Source organism: Pomacea canaliculata, linkage group LG11 (assembly GCF_003073045.1).
Source record: "Pomacea canaliculata isolate SZHN2017 linkage group LG11, ASM307304v1, whole genome shotgun sequence".
Classification (NCBI taxonomy): Eukaryota; Metazoa; Mollusca; class Gastropoda; order Architaenioglossa; family Ampullariidae; genus Pomacea; species Pomacea canaliculata.
Window position 1 is genome coordinate 12,160,938 of NC_037600.1, and position 21,753 is coordinate 12,182,690.

The following is a 21,753-nucleotide window of genomic DNA, read 5'->3' on the forward strand; positions in this document are numbered from 1 at the left end:
ACTTTATGTTCGGCCCTGACTAACTTTTCATACTTCCTGTTTTCGTTTCCATGTCATTACCAAAGTAACCCAATTCTGATAGCGTGGTGCTAAGAGAAATGATTCCATTCGGGTAGTGATTCACACTATTGTTGGCATCACCACACGAGGCTATTAGCATAATGAGGTAAGATGCTTTTTATAAACTGTTTTTAAAGTATAATGCAATGACCACATTGAATGGTTGACAGTCACTCTAGTTTCTAGTGAAAGTAATGCATCCGCCGGTAATGCCTCATGCCTGTAGCACCAGTCTTATTGAAGTTGTTCTGTTAATAATGTTGAACCGACTATTGCAGCCAATGAATAATGAAACTTCTTTTCTAAACCACAAATTAAAGGCGAACTCTTAAAACTCTCTAGGTTTCGCTGAAATGTCCCCATATTTATTACATATCTTTGTTATTCTGCCGTAATAAACAATTCGGGTCTAAGGAAGACACATTTGACAGTGCTGTAGTAGTGGCGATATGAGTTGGTTGAGAACAAAAATAATTACCAGCTGCTTTGTTGAATCTAAGATGCGTTTTAAAATGATTTGCCCAATGCTAACCCTAGTATAAATTATGAAATTAACCTCACAGTTGCTGTCGTTACAAAACACCCTACTATTATTTTTTTCTAAAAGCTCAGGTGAATTAATCCAAAGCTTTACTTCTGTTGTCACTTAAGACCTGAGCCAATGCAGTAGTTTAAAGCATTCAATGAGTCATTTCCTCCCCCCCCCCCACTCCATCAGTTTTGGTTTTGTGAAAATAAGGTCCTTCAAAAACCAAGGTAGTTTGTACCTCCTGAATGAAACAAACACTTTTGCTCAGATTTTTGGATAGTATCTTTTAGTGAACTAAATTCAATCATTTGCAGATAATTGTGTATTTTGGTTAGTGTTTAAGAATTGTGCCATTTGACATCTCAGAAGAGCACAACATTTGTTCACCGTGGCAGATGACACTTTCATCTAACATCACTGAAAGCAGCATATTAATTATATTTCTGGAAAAGAAGGCTTCCCGTTTTGAGAAATATACTGAGAGTGACCAAAAAAAATCATTGCCTGCAGAAGATAATTGGATAAATAAGAAGTATGAAGAAAGTTTGAGGCTGAACAAAATAATAAGTTTAGTTTATTCCTTGTTACTCCTTGAGGAGCACAGGGCCGCAACAACACCTTTCCAGTAGACCCGTTTGGGGCAGCCCCCTCCCCTCCTTAGTTGGGCCCATGTGGTTCCAACATCCTTTGCCTCGCTTTCAACTGTTCTTTTCCAATCCTGCTTTGGTCACCCAACTCTCCTCTTCCCCTGAGGGTTCCAGTCAAGTGCCTGCCTAGCAATGATGTCAGCTGGTTTTTGCAGGGTGTGTCATATCCAGCCCCATTTGCACTTTTTGATGTCTTGGCTAGTGGCATTCTGGTTGGTTCTTTTCCACAGGCTTCTGTTGGATATCTTTTCCCAGAATATGGCGTAGGTAAAGGTCTGGAGCTTGTTGTTGAAGGTGTCACTCTCCAGGTTTCAGAACCATACAGTAAGACAGCTTTCACATTTGTGTTGAAGATGCGGATCTTAATGTGGAAGGATAATGGGAGTTCCAGATGGGCTGTAGGCTGTTGAAAGCATGCCTGGCCTAATTGATGCAGCTTTTGATATCACTCACTCCACCATCCTTGTTGACAATGCTTCCCAGATACATGAAGCAATCTGTTTCCAGGATGTTCTCTCTACTGGATACCGGTGGTGTTGTGTTGGGTTGTCTTGCACATAATCCAATCTATGACCATCAGGAGGATTGTTGGTGATAATATGCAACCCTGTCTTACACCAGTCTTCATTACAGAAGCTGAATAATTTTCATGCAAATATCCATAAACACACACACACACAAATTGCACAACATATATTTGATTAATTAATGTCCAGATTTTGTGCATAAATATAAATAATTCACTATGGTTATGCATAATAAGGATGGCAGGTGAACTAAAGACTCGCCTTGGACTGCCAAGTGCATGCTGTTGGCACCTGGTAGACCCCCTGGCTGGGTTTGTGGCTGATTAATAAGAGAAAGTAGTCATAAGATTCAGGTAGTGAAAATTTGTCTACATGAGCCACAACCTTAGAGGCCTGTGCAGTCAGCAGACTTACTTCCTGCTACATATGACCTCAAGCTGTAATTTAGAGTCACACAAATGGGGTCAATGGAAAGACAACAATAATAATATTCATCTATTCATTCAGCATAGTTCTCTGGCAATGAGCTCAATGTAGCAGCACTGCAGACTACAAAAAAAACAAAAAAAAAAGGGGGGGAGAGGGGAGGCAAATATGATGGAGATAACCAACTAATGACAATATTCATGAAAAAGGTAGATTTTAAGCCCAAACTTGAAAGCTCTGAAGGTCATGATATGAAGAGATAACAATAATAAATGTGTGATTTCTTCTTCTTGTTGTTCCTATAATCACCGCCAGTGGAGCACGGCCGCAAAAACATAACTCAAGCACAACTAAACGTGTGATTTATATAGCCCATAATCATTCTCATGCTCTCAGCACTTATGACAAGTAGGTGAGAGAATAGTAAGAACAGAAGGAGAAACGAGTATGCAGACAAGTAATAAGAGACGAACATAGAAGACACACGAGGAATCGGAATGGGGGGAGAGGAATAAGGATGGAGAGTGTCATAAATCAGTAGAGGAAGACTAGCAGGCGGACAAGTCAGCTAGGGATAGGGACAAGGCGACACAGCAAGACGGCAGCAGCGACATTCGTGCCGCCCTACTCCACTCCTGCATACATTAATTGGGCACGGAACAGTTGTCTGTACACAGCTCATCTCTGGGTGGCTCTAGGCTGGGACACCCTCGCTCATCTAATCCCAGTGTTCTCCTACCCACCAGAGATTAGTGGAGACTATACAGATGTAAGTACGCCGAGATGTAAGTACGCCGTTTCAAAGGAAGGGCTAGACACTAATTAGGGACACCGGTAATTAAGGCGTCCCGACCATATATCGTTCGGGTTGCTGGGAAGAGTGTGAAAGCTAAAGTGAGTGATGGTGGTGGCGGGTGTTTTGATGAGCGGCACGTCCCGACCTGTTTTTTTTTAAGCACTACTGGCGGGGTGGTGACGATCGGTGTGCACTCGTGGACACCTGCCAACACATGTACTCCCCACCCCTCTCTCCGACCACCGCTTTCCATGTAGGACGCATCAGACGCGTGTCACTCACGGTAGCGTGAAGCTGTGACCAGTCCGTGGCTGACTTCCCGTGACACGTGTTTCACCTATCGACTTCACTGTCGGTGTCACTGGTTATGCCAGGTCGCCCACACGATCGAGCCCTCGATCTTCACCCATCGATTTGTGAGCATGGTCGTCGGAAGCTGAATTTGAGTGCATGTGAGTTTGGTTACTTCCGTCGATCGTCTCTATAGCTCTCTCTCTCAAGCTCAGGTTTATCAACGCCCAAGCTCCTCCTCCCAGTCCCCCAACACACACACACCATCACCATAAATACAACGAAAGAGATTAGCTGAGTTTCTGATGCCGCACTTACTGTCGAACCTTTCGCCGGTGGCGAGGCTCTGGGTGACCGAAAAACAGATTTATTTCAACCTAGAACGCAATCCTTGCTGACGGGATTAACGATCGATCCTGTCCTTTGAATCATGTAAGAGGGGAAGAGAAAATAGTTGTGTCCGTGGGTGGCACGAAACACAAATTTTACCCATTTATTCCGTGTATTACTTTTTACTTAAATTATAAACTGATCTACGTATTAAAAAAAAAATTAAAAAACGAGTGTTACGAAGACGATGACCCCAGGCGTGAGTAACGCTTTTTTTTCTGGTTGCCGGCTAGGCTACGTTGTACCGTAGCGAAATCTTTCAAGCATCCTCTTAAAAAAAATGTGTTTGAGGGTGCGGGCAAGCATTCATAGACAATCACGCACGACTCAAACCCATCTCCTTTACACTGCAAAAGTTTAATTTAGAAACTAACTTAACTGTGACCTTTGAAAAATCTGCCCTGTGCACACACTGTGGGCGTGAAGGGTTATTTGTAACGCTAGCTGTTGATGACTAAACATTACCTATACTTAACTCTACTGGGGTATGGAGAAGATGCAGCATTTAACCATCACCACCCCCAGAATTACCCTTTTTATATTGATTTTAGACATTTGTACTCCATTGAATTGTGTAACAATTAAGAGAACAAATTTGTTTTAGGTAATAAAAATGTTTTTATATGCATACGTCCACATATATACCTATGTACTTGACTTCACTGTTCATTCATATACTTAAACGTTGCAAAAACTATCAATTACCCTACCTTTTTTTTTTTGGCCCAGCAAAATTTGATAGGCATGGCAGTAAAATAACTGTTGAGAATTGCTCAAGTGGTGGCAAGTAAAGCATCCTGTTCATGTAGACTTTCGTGTACATGGGTCATATATAGTTTGCTTGAGTGAGGTGCAGTTTATACGTATTTATACTCTAGACAAAAACAGCACAAGACTGTGCTTGATGTCAGAAGCACAGCTGTCTGTGTGTTTCTTTGATGTAGATAATACCCAAGCGTATTTTTCTAAAATACATCTCATCAATTTTGTGCTATCTGTTTAGTGGTGAATCATAAGTAGAGGAAACAAAATGTTTCCACACAAAATATGATCTCAGTCTTACTGTGTTTAGAGTTCTTTATTTTAAACGCAGCTTGTCTTACCTTCAAGGAATGGCAGCATCCACCATGATACACAACTCAACATACAGCATTAGTGGCTGGTAAACTTGGCTCCCCCAAAATGAACCTCAGCCTGGTTTTTTTTCCTGCAAAAAAAAAAAAAGTTCAGAAGGCAGCCTCAGGAGATAATTATAGGCTAGGGAGAAGCGTATATAAATTAGTTAAATAACTTCTGGCATCCAGAAGGCTTGCTGTGAGTGCTTGCTGCAGGCAGTTGCTAAATAAGGAGGATTAAGGGCTGTTCTTTCTGCATGTGTGGAACACTTTTCAACACCAATGCGTAATTATTGAGAGCTTGGCCCATAGTGTCTGATATTATCAGGAGTGTTGTATACTTGTGCGTCCTATGTTATCTTGGTCCTAGTGCTCACCTGAAGAGAAAAGCATGGATTCTGTTAAGAGATGGAGGTGGGGAGCGTTGAGAATTCCCAGGCAAAAATATCCATTTTTAGCAAGTTCATGCCGAAAAAATAATGAGTTTGATGTTAAGTCTTTTAAATTGTCATGCAAATAAATCTCTTTTCTCCCAATTTCACTCACTCACACACATATACAGTGAGTGGGAAAATGGAAACAAATGGAAAAGTGAAGCCACAATGAATGCACTGTGATGTCATACTAATATCATGTGCTATTTACTGTTCTTGTAAAAAAAAAGATTTCTGAGAGCTAAAAGGATTTGTAATAAAGAATAAGAATAAAAATGTTGTCTCTGTCCAACATTTCCTAGAACATTCAAGATGTTGAAACTAATAATAGAAGTGATATAAATATTACAATACATGTGAAAGTTTTTTTTCACAGTACAGTTAGAAACTAATATTTCATTCCACAGGACATTGCACTAGAGAACAGACTCTCAAATGATCAGAATGTTGTACCATTTCTTTGGAATCTTCTCTGATTAGCACACACATTTCTGTGTCAGGTATCTTGCGACTAGACAAGACATTTTTGGCTGCCCTTTCTGACACAAGTTTGGATATTCCTTTTCCTTTCCAAATGAATCGGCCACCAAGCTACACAGAATCTTCCTACTTCATTCACCAGCGCTATGAAGACACTGCCCTCGTGATATTCCAGCAGCAACAGAAGAAGAAGGACAGCAGTAACTACACTTCACAACTGCCATACGCAGGTTCACCACCAGCATCACTGTCACCATCCAAAGGAAAAGGAAAAAGCCCTCACTCAGAGACTGTATTTTACTCTAGTCCCAAGTACTCCCCAAGCAAAACAAAGACAGGCATACCCATTTCTGGGCACACATCACCCTTGGATACAGGATCTGCATTAAGCTTTTCCAGTTCTGTATCGCCACCTGTGCCAAGTGTTCTGCACAATGCTTCTGAGAGCGTTTCCCCATGGGTGAAAGTTCCTGGTGCAGATGATACAGTTCTTCACCACAGGGATGGGGATTATGAAGGTGACAGGTTGTATAATAGCATGAAGGTAGGCATCCGCAATCTGCCAGAGAGTTCAGAGCATCCTAGGCACATTGAGGCGCTTCAGTCAGAACATTCCGATGGGGTAAGTCGCGAAGGCAGTGGAGTGGAGTTTGGCCATTTTGGTAGTCATGGAGTTATTGTGAGAAGACAGATAGAAGTATCTAGATCAGATCGGAGTGTCACAAAGAGTCACATATGTGTGACGATGTGAAAAGGGATTTTTTTTTAAATTGCAGTTTTAGTTTGCATTGATCAAGCCTTTAAGGTTTCCATTTAATTAAATAAGGTGTTGGTAAGGGTGGGAGACATCACAGACTAGCCTCCAGTGTAAAGATTTCCATACTTTTGTTGCATTATAAATAAACAAGTGGAGGGAACTGTGTGTCCCAGCTTTTGTTGGCTTAATGTATGTTGGATATGAAGGCAGCATGAGCAGTTAAAATTATTATTTACAGAAAAAGGACATCCCCTACAGTTCAGTTTACTGGTGCATGACATTTTTCCTGATATGTGTTTTTTGTTTATTAGTTATACTTCTGGCGTGGATGATAATCATTTTTAGGTGTGCAATGTTTGTGGAGTACTTTTTTATGATGTTTGGGCTTTCCTGCATGGCCAGTTTTCCAGCATGTTTAGAAAAACTTTAAATTATGGTTTTTGACTGTAGAGTGATTTTCTTTGTGCCTGTGTCCATGGGCTTTCTGGATGCATGATTCCTGCTTCTGAACTAAACTTAAAATTTTGGGATTTTTTATGTGATGCTGCGTAGCTATACTCAAATATTTGTGATAGAAGTTTCAGTTTCAGTCTTGATCTCATAATATAAAGATGTGAGATATGTATTCTGAAAACTATTTAGATATTTGAAGTTTGCTTTTTTTAAGTGTATCAAAGTGTCCGTGATTGTTCTGTAGATGGAGCACCTGATGTTGAAAACGGGATGTGCAGTGTGAGCATGTTTAACACTTTGCTTTTGTATTCAGCAGGAAGAGGATGAAGTGAGGATCACATCTTTGTAGATGAGTAGATATTCAGGGTGGCAAGATGGTTGCAGAACTATAAAACACTTTGACAGTTTTCTGAATGCAGATTTTAATCTTACCTGCAGCTCACCTGGTGGTAGTTTTGTTGTTATCCATAAAGAGATAACTTGTGAGTGGCACTTCAGCAGGCACAGAGGAGCCACACAATTCCCTTTAACCCCCTCAAGAAAAAAAGGAGAATCTTCTTATTGAGTTGTGCCAGTGAGAATAAAGAATATGGAACTTCATCCATTTCTTGAGTTGGATACACCTCCTAATCCTGGATGGTGGTATGTGCTGACTACAACTGGGGAATGCCCCTCCATGCGAGTGGGCCATACCTGTACCTACATGCGTGGTCAGAGAGATGATGATGCTGGAAGAGTCTATGTTATTGGTGGTGCAAACCCTAGTGGGCCTTTTTGTGAGACATACATACTTGATTTGAACACACGAACGTGGGATGTAGTGGAAAGCGTGGGACTGCGTCCGCGGTATGAGCATGCTGCCTTTGCTCCACCAAGCTGTGCACACAAGATCTATGTGTTTGGTGGTGCCAATCAGGCAGGAAACTTGAACGACATTCAAGTTCTTGACACTATCTCCAACACGTGGTCAACTGTTGCTGTCACCGGCAGCCTGCCTGCACCCCGCACTCACCACACGACAGCCACCGTTGGGGACAAGCTCATTGTCTACAGTGGTGGTCACCAAGGAGCAGATCCAGTAGGTGACCGCCAGGTTCACTGTTTTGATGCTATCAAGGAACAGTGGTCAGTGCTGACCCTCAGAGGAGAGTCACCAAAGCCCCGACATGGCCACGTAATGGTCAGTGTGGGCAGTCGGGTATTTCTACATGGAGGCATGGCCGGCTCAACTTTCTATGATGATCTGCATATATTAGACCTCGAAAAGAATGCCTGGATCAACGTAAAGAAAAAGAAGATGTTTCCATCAGCTAGAGCTGCTCATGGTGCAGTATGCAGCGGAACCAACATTTTCATATTCGGGGGCATGAACAGAGATGGTGCACTTGACGACTTGTATAAACTTGACACAAGTAAGTACAATCAGTAGAAACATAGAAGCAAATACATTGTCTGTCCCATAATGTACAGTTGAAACAGCTCTTTTGTTGGTCTGTATAGATTTGCTATTTGAAAAAACAAATAAAAAAAGACAGAATGGGTGCATAAGCAGGCATCAAACAAAGGATGAACAGATCCTCAGTCAAAACTTGTTAGCAATAAGTCATTCTTTTTCTTCGTTAGGCTTGGGATTTTTTGTAATTCACGAGAATCCAGCATGGTGTTGATTTTTGTCATTAACTTTAAAATTAAAAAAAAGTATTTATCACTCTTCATCACAAAAAACAGCAGCAGCAACTTGTATAGCTGTTACAGTTGCATGGTATAACAGTATTATGTAATTTGTGATTGAAGATTTTTCCTTGAAAATCTAAAAAAAGATTTAAGCTTTGATTATTTCAGTTGCTTCAAAGTAACTTTGTTAGTCTGGTTTTGGATAAAGCCACTGGCCCAAGATAGAAAAACTAAAAAAGATAAGACACTAAACAAGAATTTAACAAAAATTAAAGAAGGCTGTCCCCGACTTTTTCAATGGGTTTTGTTGTTGTTGGACTAATACAGCTCAATGTCTCTTTACTTGCCTAATTACACAGTAAGGTATGTTATCTCATCCAGTCACCCATCTTCAAAAGGAAAAATCAATGAGAAAAGAAAGACCTGCCAGTGTACTTCTCCTTCAACAGGTTTTACTTAGAAATATTTAATTTCTTCCCATGCTTACTCACCAAAGATCACAGGACAAAATCCAAGAGGAAGGCACAGTTCATTATGATACATTTGTTTAAAGTATGGCTGCAAGCTGCTTCCATTTCTGGCGCCTTGTAATTGTCACTTGTGAATGAGTCACCTTTGCAAGCACAATGGAAATTCTTTGTCTCTCCAGCTCTCCTCTCTCTCTTGCCATTTTTCTGGGTCTTTCTTCTCCAGTCTCTCTTGCTCACTCACAGCGTTCATTCAGATGTAACCTGTAATGTTGTACTATTAGTTTTGATGTTAAGTAATTAAAATAGCTAATGTAAAAATCAGTTATTTAAAAAAGTAAAAACTGAAACACAGGCAATTGAAAGTAAATATTTCACTTGATTAAATGAAGAAAAATTCTATTTCTTAGTTTCAGAAAACGCTAGAGAAGTTAAATGTTAAATGATGGATTTTATTTCAAAATGGAACACATGCTGTTGCTGCTAATGCAAGTTTGAACAAAAGTCTACATAAGAGACTTCATCAAGCAAATTACAGTATTTGTGACATTAGGCAGGTTTAATTATGCCATTTAGTAAAGTTATTACTAATGCCTGGCCTTTGCAGCATAAGTAGCTCACAAAAGCATTGTTGTGACAAGTGTTAACTATAGCCAGTCCTTAAAATCTTTGTCCTTGCCACCTATACAGTAGGATGTGATATTGTATGGGGTGGGGATGGGCTAATAGGATAAGCCATATCATCTACAATTTGTTTAATCTTTGGTTGATTTTTTTATGCTTTTCCGGCTTAGAAACTTTAATGTGGGCTGGAAGTTAAGTTGAAAGCCAGTCAGACTCACATACAGTAATCTGAATCCATGTTCTGGATAGGAAAAGAGTAATTAACCTCCCTTGTCAAGGGATACTATTCTTTATTGCTTGACTGGCTAATTGATTATTTGCTGAGGATGGGAGAGGAACTATATCTTTATATTCGTTTATAGTATTTGCTTAAAACAGAGGTAAACAAAAAATCATATTTGGTGAACAAAAATATTTCTAGCTGATATTAGTAAAATAATTCTATTATAATGGAGGGGTTTTTATCATTCAGGTAAAATAAAATTTCTAACTTTCTAGGGGAAGAGAGGGAGGGCAACACTACAAATGGACTGCACTGTAAACAAAGCCATCTAAGAGCAATGTTTGAATAAATACTACAGTCAAGGTCTACACTTTCTCACTGATTTATCCTGATTTTCCTTTTGTGAGACTGGACTCTTAGATCTGCTCACTAGTACCCCACAAGACTGCTAGTTTGGGACAGAGAAAAAAATGGTGATAGCTTCAGGCATGGAAAGATAAGTTAGGAAAGAAATTTTTATATCCACTTTATGAGGAGGGATAAGATAAAGTGTTATGCATTTTTTTTCCTACTATAGAGATCAAGTTTGAAACAGCTTGCACTTTGGACACCAAAGATTTTTAAAAAATTACTTCAGTAAAAAGATTTATACTGAGGTGATACCTCAGATTCAGAAAAAAAATTCAGTGCCATAAAGACATCCATTCTCAGCAGCCTCCAAATTGTTCACATCACTACTGTTTTATGACTTTTAAGATGCAGTAAATAAGGGTAAATGGTGTAAACAGCATGGCTGTGGAACAAGAGATTCTCTTATGTTTCTATTATGAACTTCCTACTTTTCAAGGCCTAGGATAGTCAATCTGCTGCTGTCTTGCTGAGTGAAAGAGGAGCAATAAGTTCAACATTATAAACTGCAGCACAAATCGCTGTTGCAAGCTAAAGTAGTGTGAATACACTTCGTGAGTAAAATGTAGGGAGAGAACAGTTGCACTGCTCTCTCACAGTTTTCTAACCACCCACTTTTCTCTCTCTCCTGCACATCAAACAAAAATAAGGTCACACACACTCTTTTTTTCTCTTTCACTCACACACACATCTTTCCCTCTTTTTTCACAACTTTGCATGCCTGCAGATGGGATGCACTTTGGTATCCATGTGTGTGTGTTTGGATGTTTGTCCTTTTTTTAATTTTTCTGCAATGTCTGTTTCCTTACCCCAGTATTTCTTCACTATGACCATGAAGCTGTTCTCAAATCTCAGTGTTAAAAAACTAAGAGTTTATTGAGTAAAATCGGATTCTGAAATTTGTTGTAGTAAAACACAGATTGTTCATTTTCTGGCTTTATGAGGATGCAGTTTCAGTTGGAATCCTAGGAAGGGGAGTGCTGAGATTATGAATTGCTATTGTTTATGATGAACAATTAAATGATTAAAATTGATTAATAGAAAGAGGGAAAAATAAAAGCTGCTAAACAGGAAGTGACAAGAGAGAAGTCCTTATGCACTACAACTCACAAGAGATCAACAAGGCAGAAGTTTGAGAGTGTGCATTTGTGTGTGCATGCATGTATGTGTTCGGCTAGATGCATGTGAGAGAGAAATGTATAGTGTGAAAGGAATTTTTAAATTATTTTAGGAAGTAGGGACTTCACATTGTGATGACTCATCCTGTGTACTCACCACTTCATGTGATGAGGAATAGTTCAGCAAGCACATCAGCCATTAGCCATCATGTTCTTTTACACCTTGAATTTCATAAGGTAATTTTTTAATTAAAAAGACATCTCAATCATTGATAAGGGCACATTGATTGAACAACAATTATGATTGTTTTTTGGACAGAGGATTAGGATATATGTACATGTGAGTGTATAGAGATTAATTACTACTTAATGATGTGGTCTTTCTTGCTGTTGATAGTGTCGATGGTGTGGACACAACTGCAGCTTTGTGGTCCTCCACCTGCCAGTCGGTTGGACTTTGCAATTTGCATGATAGAGCTTCATGTACCTAGGACAAAGGGAGGTAGAAATGATGAGGACAATCTAAGCAAGGCAAGTGGCCATGCTCGAGAGGTGCTGGAACATGAGATGAAACCTGGCAGTGCAAGCTCCCGAGAAAGCTGGACTGATGGTGGTGGTAAGTCTTTCTCAAGTCTGACCTGTTAACACCATTGTGTGTGTAGATACCAACAATCGCTTGTTCACATATATTTTTTTAAGGGATAGCTAAAAGTCAGGAACATTGACTTTCATTTCATTCAGAAAGTCTAGTATCCTATGACTGTTAAGCCTTCAGTACATCAGCATTGGAATAAAGTTTAATGGAAGGATTCAGTCGTAGCTTAAAGTTTGTAAAAAAATTTCTTAAATTCTTTTTTTGTGAATTTCTGAAAGTAAACTTCAAACCATTCTTGGATTCTCAATGACTAAACAAGCTTTCATGCTGCAGAATATCATTGATAAAACATTAAACATATGTTCAGCTTTGACGGTTGGTTTATCATCAGTATGTCTATATAAAGTAAAAGAAAAACCCACAGCTTTTGATTTCAAAACAGAAAAGTGCACAGTTTCTGTGATCATGACATATTGGTATTATCACACTTCATCTTTTTCTGAACTGTGTTTTTTTGATGAAGTCATTAACAGTAAATAAATTATGATATATATAAAAACAAAGTCAAGTCTACTTGTTAGCCACCATAGTCAACAAAATTCAAGTTGGGAAAAATATGACTTATAAGTGTAAGAGCCATTGCTTACCTCCACTGTAGAGAATGATGCCTCAGAAGAAGAGTTTAAGAATGGGAAAAGAAAGCAAGTAGTAGAAGTCAAAATACTATAAGATCGCTTGAACCATTTATTCCTTTGCCATCATCCATACACATCCTTAACTCTCTCTTTGAAATTTGTTTCTAAAAAACTAGAGCTTTTTTTAAGTGGTTTGAGAATACACCATAATATATTGATTGTATTGTTTGACATTGAAGATACTATTTTCAGAGGAGGCAAGCTGCATGCAAGCAAACAACAAGGGAGATCAGCGTGAAGACTGCCAAAAAGCCAGTGCTGCTGTGGAGAGTGATAGTATTGAGACAGTTTGGGCTTGCCTTGTGAATGGAGGAATGGACACAGAAGGAGAGATCTTTGATGATACTCTGGTTTTTCCACTTATGTGATTCAGACATATTCTGTAGTTGGTTGTATGATATGTTTACATAATTGGACAGACAGCAATTCTGGTATGTTTGATTTTCACTTTTGGAGGAGTATAAAGCTTTTTATTTCTAGCGAGCCTTGTTTTCCTCATACATTTTTCTGGAAACTACTTTTTTCATTGTGTGGGATAGTGAAGACTGTGTTTGGGTTTTAGAGTACCTGTTCTTAGTTCTTACTAACAAAGTGCTTCTTTATTTTGTTGGATTGTCTATGTGGTAGCTTTATCACAAGGAAGGCTATTTTCCCCTTTTCTTTTTGGACATTGTGAAAAGATGGGTGTTAATTACTTAATAGTAAGTGGTTTTATTATGAATGTGTAGCAATACTTTTGCAAAAAAGCAGATTTGTAAGAAGGGATAAAGATGTTTAAGTAAGACTTAGAAACACACGTGCATTAAAATAGTTTTGTTAAAACTTATCTTTTGCTTGGGGAAGCAGAAGTAGAGAATAACAGGAGTATTTTTGTACACATTCAGGCTGACATTAAAGCCGAAACTACTGGTAATAGTGGTAGTTGTTGAGGCAACAGGACCTGTACAAATATTTCTTCTTGGTCAGACATGGCTTATTTGTTGCTCCACAAAATTTGATTTGAGCGCAGAATGCAGTTGTTGGAAAATTGTTGTTTTTAAACAAGGTTATTTTCATGAGAAGCATGTGAGAAGATAATAAAACTAAATGAGCCTGTTGAATTGCTTTAATCTTTTTAAGAAAAAGAAAGAAAAATTGGTACTTTTCTAGACCTTTATTTACCATATCTTATTTATCAAGATCTGTCATACTTGAACTCCACATTGCAGTCTATAGATACAAATTTTCCTTTCATTTATTTCAAAAATACTCATAGATTAATACAATAGTGTGTTGTTAATTATGTTTTGATTGTATGAGAGACGTAAATGCATTTTTTCGTAGGTCACAACTAGTTTTATGGACGTACTGATTTGAGCTGCATTATTTTATTAATGTAACCATCTACATATTTTACTCAAAGCATTTAGGGGTATAAAAGAGAGTCATATTTATTTTTTCATGCCTTTTAAAGTGCTGTTTCTAAACACTCTTTCTAAATAATGTCATATCATGTATTTACTTTTTGAAACTTTGGTACTTAAGGTGTTGTCTTATACAAAGTAATATTAAAAGGAAGTAACATTAGCACTTGAGTGTGTGCCCTAGGGTGAGTTTATGACTATGGATATGTACTATACTTCCTTTATTTGTGAAAGTGTGTGTGCATATGCATTCACATATGTGGAAAGCACTCCAGTGTGCATCCAATATTTTTAGATGGATCCTGACCAACGTGTATGAATATACTTGCACATTATCATTTGCTGATTTCTATGTCTCTTTTGGAGGTGCCACTTTGGAGCTGCTGTTTGCCATTGTGCTTATTTTACAGGACATTTAATTTTACTTTCCATTTAGAAATGCAAGATGGACAATGCAACCACCACAACTGATCTCGCTAATTGTTTTATTCTAATTTCTAATGTCTTCTAATTAAAACAATTTTTAACATTTCGTCCATCTATTAACTTCTTATAATTTTCTTTCTTCTGTTTTTAAGCATGTTTGCTGTGATGGTGGAGGATGTTGTTAAGCTTCATGGTTCTATGCCTGTTACATGAAAAATATGACTTCCTATAACTTAAACACATGAGTTATCAGATTGCTGTGCAGATAAGCATATTATAAAAGTAATGAAACTAATCTTTGGAGATTGTTTAAACTTTTACTTTAACTGACAGACATTGATAGGAATAAATAAAGACTAAACCAATTCTTCATTTATTCACTTTTCCACTTATATCAGTTCATTCACACGGAGCAGAAGTGGGGAGGTGAGAGATGCTGCTGTTTGTAGTGAAGTGGGGAAATAAAAATTGTGATGATGCCAGCTTCCTTGCAACTCACTGTCACGACTCCTTCCTCTTCTGTCTTTTGGCTTCTCAAATTGTGTACACTCAGATAGTGTTAAAGAAGAAAGGTACAAAGCAGTTTTCTCTGCGCAGTAGATTTTGTTCATTTGAAGCCACTAGCAACATCTTAACACGAGTAAATAAACATTGAAAATAAATATGCTGTAGAACAACATATACCAGCTGAATGAAATTATAAGAATACTATTGTGTATATGCTAGACATCTTTAGAACAAGGTCATTGTCCTGACACACTGTGATTTGTGAAGTCTTTATGCTATCTTTGCTCTTTCTTATCAAAACAGAATATGCATATTTTTATTTTATGAGTTGTGGCATGTGTCATATGAGGTTTTGACAGTGATAGGCCACCACATTGTCTGCTTGCAAATAAAATAAATTATGTCTTTTTTGTAAGCATTTGTTTTGTGACTAAATCTACCTACAGGTATTAATAAGCACGAAGTTTTCTCAGATTTTGACTGTTCAGCTTAGAATTTTAACAAATGAAGATGATAAAATGGTGTTTACATTGTAAAATTTGGAATATAACTATGAGAATAATGACTTGTAGAAGCTGTCCACATAAATATTACATTAGTAACAATTAAACCAGTCACTCATCCATTCACCAGAATTTGTATCATAAAAAAACGCCAGGTTCGCCCCACCTCCTACATATTCTGTTTCCTACTTGGAACAGTATCCTCACCTGTGATTTGACTATTGCTTTTAACTGCACAAAATCCTGAAAATTTATGCTTATCAAGCATTTTACTGTGATGTTTTTTTTTTCTCACTCCACAAATTATTACTTATTTTGAAACTGTTCAGTAATGAGTCTCAAACAAAATTTTGGTCAATGATGGACCCACCGCCCACACATACTCTTTCTTTAAAGATGTAAAACAATGCATTTTGTAGACCTATATGTATAGAGAAAGAGTAACAGTGATATAAGACCACCATATGTACGGTCCGTTGTTAACTAAAATTTCATTATACTTATTTTTGAAATCCAAGGAATTGCAAAAACTAGCTACCAGTGATACCAGGATACTTTGTAAATAAAACGTTTGGCATAATGGTGAAAATTATAGTGAAATGTAGGCCTCAGAAAGCCAGATTATGGCTTTTCGGTTTGTTCATAACCGAAATTCCACCTTCTGGTTATTTTGAAGCTATCAAAATTGTATTACATAGCCTACACTTCCCTTCCACTTCAACATCCAGACACACACACACCCTCTTTCTCCCTGTTCTAACTTTGGGATTTACTTATTACAACTCAGGCATCTCCAGGATTCTCTACCATGAGAGAAATTCCTGCCAACAGTCCGTAGACTAAGGCCAAAAACGGTACCACTAAAATTTTATTACAGTTCGTCATTCGCTGGTGGAGAATGGGTTGGGGTGAAAGACTGGTGGTGGGGCAGAAACTTTCTTTGTGCTAAATGAAGGCTGAATCTGTCAAATGTACTGGTTTGAAAGTGACTGGCTAAGCCATCAAGTGGACACTTCCAGCTTATACTCTACACTTGTTAGGAGAGGCTTTGAACCCACTTAGTGCAGGTGTGTTTTGAGTGCGAATTAAGACTGAAGCCATAAACTAGATGTGGTGACCTCGGAATCATAGGTCTATGAACAGTTAGGTAAGTAGAAAGGAAGAACAAGGGAAGGTTAAACAAAAACTGAATGAGAGAAAAGGATCAGTGGCTCAACCCAGGCCCGCCGAGAGCCAGCACTGGCCCCAGGCAGATGGCCTCCTCTGGGCCCCTTGTAATCGTAAATATTTTCCCAGTATAAAATAATATGCTTACAATTCAATTGTCAGTGTCTACATTTCATTCAGTAACGTAATATATAGACTGCAAACATTAGGACAAGTGCGCACTAGGATCTACATCACCACTTGAACATACAGTCATTATCACTGTAAAGGATCAAAGTTGTAGTACCCCTCTCCATAGTAAAAAATCCCCAGATTGATTACTGTGACGTCAATCTTTCCTTAAAAGAAAAAAGGAGGAAAAAATCCATTGACCAAGGATGGATCCCCTTCACAGCCACATGCACGGTACACCAGACACCCTCTACTACCCTCTTGTCAGGCCTGGGTCAAACCTCATTTCCTAAATATAAGGACCAGATAAAACCTTGAGCACACTTTAACAGATAATGAACATGTGTAGCTATGCGCTAGGCAATTGGATATTGTCTGTGTGTGTCAGAGGCAATCGTAGGAATCCAGGGGGCAGCCACCCACTCAAAAAAGAAACTGGGAGGCAAAGATGTGAACATCGTTAACATTGTCAGCATGAAGTTTGCCTCCCCTTACCCCCTCTCCAAAACCTGAGCATTTTCCTACGTCCCTCTGTGTTTGTGTAATTATAATAATTATTAAGTTTTTGGGAGGCCATCTGGTCCATATCAACATCTAATACTGCTGGTTACATGCATGTCAACAGTGGGTGGCTTTACAAGATCAACATCTCGATCAGTTATGCGTGAGATTTCAGCTTAATAGTAAGCTAATATAATGGCATTCAATATTGAGCGATTATGTGTAAACTTTCATGGTGGCCTCATTTTCAGGCATTCTGTTATGCAGAGGGCAACAATTATATAGTAGCTTCTTTTACCTTGTAAGGTTCTTTATTGTGTGTGTGGGTGTTTCTCAGACTCGTTTTGCCGAACAGGTGTGTGTGCGCGCGCGAATATTGGCAAATAGGCTCTAGTCACTTCACTAGCAGATGTTACTATACTTCGTGTATTATATGATTATTAGATGATGAATTAAAATTTATGTAGTGTGTATATATATAATGCTGTTAAGAATAGTTGACATCGACTATTTAATTTCTATTTTTTAAGCGACAGAAAGGGAATTTTAACAAAGAAATAACAGAATTATTAATATTGAGCTCATATTTTTCCCTGTTTCAGATGTAAGTCTATAACTTTCACCAATGATCGACATATGGTCCATGGATTAAGCGTTTTATGTATTCCAGCTGTAGCTAGTCTTGGCACAGATAAATAATAGAACTAATCCTAGAAACTTTAAAATACGATCTTTAAATGAGAAGATATGTGTTCCAAACCAGTATATGTTACCACAAACATTAAAAAATAAAAAATACAATAAACATCTCACAAAAGAGGGAGAGAATAAAATTATTGAATTGCTTCCCTTGGAACGGAATGTGGACTTAATAAATAACCTTTTTTAAAAAAAAACAAACAAAAGTCGTGTTTTGGAGTTTGTGATGGCACTTTTCTGTCTCTATTTTCCTTTTATTATTGTACAATCTTTTACGAAAGTGTCTTCGATGGCGTCGGCATTCGTATTCTTCAGTAAGTTGAACATTGGTTTGACCGTATGGACGCGTATATAGGTGGACTGCTGTCTGTCTGCCAGGACCAATGCTTATCCTCTCGAGAAGTTCTCTGCTGCTAGTCTCGGCGAGCCTAAAGAATGAATGTGACTAAACCAGAAGCTTTGTACACATCTGCTTCGTTTTAGTAGTTAACATTAAAAAAAAAAATCCTCTGCCAGCAGTCCAATAATACTAGTTCGTGGTTTGACCGCTAGATACTGCATTAAAGTGATTAAAATTAGAAATGTGCAGCTGCGCGAATAATCGCTATATCCATTGGCCAGCGTATTTTTTGATGCGGCTTTTGTTTTAACTCAAATGATGTAGATAATTTCGTTGTAAATACAAAGTCACTATTTGCAGCACGGACTTATATATTACACATCCATGGCTGTAGCCCTGAAATCTCGAGACAACTCGCCGTTCGTTCGTTAAATTCGTCTGCCTCTGGGGACTCAGTTATCCGAATACACAACGGACGTTCTGTCCTTGTGAGATATAGGGGAGGTATAGCCGTCTACCAATCTCGATTTCTTTTGTTCACCCTGACCCTAGTCCGTGATGCGGCTGTCGCATTTCCATGGCATTGTTTGATATTTTTCACAGTCACATACATGGATATATAAGCCTTTGTTTTTCAACGAAAGAAGAGAAAATATCACACATATCCAGACAGCGTGCTATCATAATCCGACATAACAATAAGCCAAGCATGCGTCAGTCTCTCTCCCAGACTAACGATCTCTGTCTCGCAGACGATTTTGTCAGTTTCTTAACCTCAATATGTATTTTGCTTCCTGTGTTCAACCAGAGATATGTAGAGAGGTAACTTATAGTCACTGTTCTCTCATGGCAGATCGCTACCCATCCACCCCTTTATTCCCCGTGCACGTTTCATGGACACACTTGCTGCACTTGGTCAACTGGGGTAAGCTATGCGGTCTGTGACATTCTGCCAGTTAGAAGTTTAAAAGGAAGGGACCATAAAAAATAAAAAATGTTCAAACATTGTCAGAGTTTAATAAACATAGAGGAATTTGTTCCGATCAGATAAACAAGAGTCAGACCAGACTCATCCACTTTTCTATGTTGTAGCATTGTATATCTAAAAAGTGGAATTTATTTCTTCAATAAATACATCCTATGTATTTGATTCTGGGATATATAAATAAATTACTTTATTAAACATTTAGCTAAAAGCTGTATATGTGTATAATGAAAGAGCGAGAAAGAAAGAGTGCGTGCGTGTGTGTACCGACATGTTTCCATAGCAGCTACAGATTTAGCTGATTACGAGACTATGATGAACATATGTTTAAAAAATCAAAATAAAACAAAGAAAAGTTAAAAGCAGCAAATGTACGTTTATCTTCTGTAACTATATGTACAATTGCACTTTAAAAAATATACAAAGAATTAAGAAACAATCGACTGGACCAGCTATCGGAAGAAACGAACAATCGTAATAATGTAGTAGTAGGGGAAGTAAGGGGAAGAGGGAGAACGGTAATTAAATTGACAATAGAAGAGCTTATGGTTAAACTGTTTTAAGCAACTGTACAGAAAAAGAATATAAATGGTTCTGTTTCATATAGTAATCCTCTCAGATTTCAGCTATCCAGTTTGACGGGTATTCTTTTTATAATTTTTTTCCTGCACCTTTTTCTCTCTACAAATATTTTCCATCTTCAGCAACGATATCGAAAACTTTTTTTGTGCTTCAGGAAAACTTGAGAAAATAATGCTATTTCATTTTGTACCTTAACATGCAAATAAAGACTTCCAGACTTGTCGGCACTGGAACTGGATTCTTTGCTGTGACAGTTAGGGGCATGCACATCTGGGTATCTTAAGATGTGTGTTTTGATTGGAGAAGATGTAATCAAGAAACATATCACCATCCTGTCTAACTGCTGAGAAGTTTAAGAAGGATGCGGAATTTTTTATGCTGGATATGAATGAACAGAGTTCTTGGTTGCATAAATAAATAAATAAAAAATGTACCAGATGAACATTTTCTAGGGCTATTTTTGTCTTACATATGCACGTACGCACACGCACACATATATTTCAGTGGAGTAGGAACCAGGGGAGGGGGCATGGGGGAAGCAGCCCCCTCAAGAAAGATACCGAAGAGGCAAGAATGTGAGCGTCTTTCACTGCCAGCATGGAGTTTGCCTCCTACCCCACCCCGCCTCTCATCCCCACCAGTGGGCATCTTCTTAAGCCACTACATCGGATCTCTCTCTCTCTTCCCACATACACACGAACGCACACATGTATCATGTCTTATACAAATCGCAGACAGACACATACGCAGTCATGAAAATCTGAACGCATGTTAAAAGACTTTCTTTATAAATCTCACAGCTTTCCTCAAATCAACACAAGAGGTCAAAAAAGGTCAGTCAGTTTCAGTTCTAGTTGGGCTGGGTGGGAGGGGAAGAGATGGAAGATTTTTGGTGGTGTTTTGTCTCTTAGAACTTCGCCAGTAACCTGACATGAAGTGATTAATAACTATTAGAGTGCCAGTTTTTCTTTCTAGTGATTGCTAAAGCTCAGTGCAAGATTTATTTTCGAGATCTGGGTGAATACTTCTCTTCCGTTCCCAAGACACACTCCTACAAACATCGCAAAGCACAGAAAAAGGTCACAACTGCACATACGTCAAGATTGTACATGTACATGGATGGGCTACGTTGTGACGGTTTCAGGCAGTGGGAGAACTGGGACCATATTAGGCGTATCTGTGTACAAAGGTGACGTCACGCTCTTGACTTCTATTAGTGCATGGTGTTGTTTTCAGGCATTTATCATAATAGAAATAGGGTTATCCATTCAGATTTAAGAAATATTCTAATGAGCTTTATCCAGTCAACAGAAAATTTGCACATTGCTAGTCCTTTAATTACCAGTCAAAGCAAAGTAGCTGACTCTTAAAAATGTTAATGGATAAGTAAAAAAACCGAGTGGACAAACCAGTTTTATAAGATATTTGAACTTTAATTTTAACGTTATGCTTAGGAATAAACGTCACAGTTCTTTTAACGTCTCTGAAAAGTGCTTTTGATTATTTATTATGTTCTTTCACACTATTTCTCAGTGTTTCCTTGTTGTCAACACAAACTTCTTTGTGTGTGTGTGTGTGAGAAGAGAGAATCAATCTTTCTAAATAACAAATTGGATGCGTTCACATCTGACTATAAATAAACTTTTTGACTGGATGAAAAATAAATCAGGGAGGTTGGTATATGTCTAAGGTTACAAGCCATGTCGACACAACTAAAAACATTCCAAATCCATACGGAGGTAATGAATCAGAGTCACTCG

General features: G+C 38.3%; 2 protein-coding genes across 8 annotated transcripts in view; one reads left to right on the forward strand and one right to left on the reverse strand.

The window, feature by feature from the left end:
- LOC112575508 (guanine nucleotide exchange factor VAV2-like) overlaps positions 1 to 166 on the reverse strand; it is a 41,580-nt gene extending 41,414 nt beyond the window's left edge. Inside the window, 1 exon segment of the mRNA XM_025257425.1 lies at positions 25 to 166. Coding sequence (XP_025113210.1) covers positions 25 to 160 — 136 coding nt within the window. The 5' untranslated portion in view covers positions 161 to 166.
- Positions 33 to 15,460, forward strand: LOC112575509 (rab9 effector protein with kelch motifs-like). 7 transcript variants are annotated; one of them, XM_025257426.1, is made up of 5 exons: positions 33 to 166; positions 5,716 to 6,317; positions 7,219 to 8,317; positions 11,817 to 12,035; positions 12,902 to 15,460. In XM_025257426.1, exons 3-5 carry the CDS (start codon positions 7,495 to 7,497, stop codon positions 13,075 to 13,077), a joined length of 1,218 nt encoding a protein of 405 aa, XP_025113211.1. In that variant the 5' UTR covers positions 33 to 166; positions 5,716 to 6,317; positions 7,219 to 7,494; the 3' UTR covers positions 13,078 to 15,460. The 7 variants fall into 7 exon arrangements, with proteins under 7 accessions (XP_025113211.1, XP_025113212.1, XP_025113216.1 ...); XM_025257427.1 differs by having other exon boundaries at positions 7,222 to 8,317; XM_025257429.1 differs by lacking the exon at positions 33 to 166 and adding an exon at positions 2,699 to 2,974.
- The last annotated feature ends 6,293 nt before the right edge of the window (positions 15,461 to 21,753 follow it).

Bases quoted from the DNA above. Each gene is read 5' to 3' on its own strand.
- LOC112575509 (XM_025257426.1), top strand. From the start codon at position 7,495: ATGGAACTTCATCCATTTCTTGAGTTGGATACACCTCCTAATCCTGGA. The intron at 8,318-11,816 runs GTAAGTACAATC...TGCTGTTGATAG, and splicing joins CTTGTATAAACTTGACACAA to TGTCGATGGTGTGGACACAA. The intron at 12,036-12,901 runs GTAAGTCTTTCT...TACTATTTTCAG, and splicing joins AAGCTGGACTGATGGTGGTG to AGGAGGCAAGCTGCATGCAA.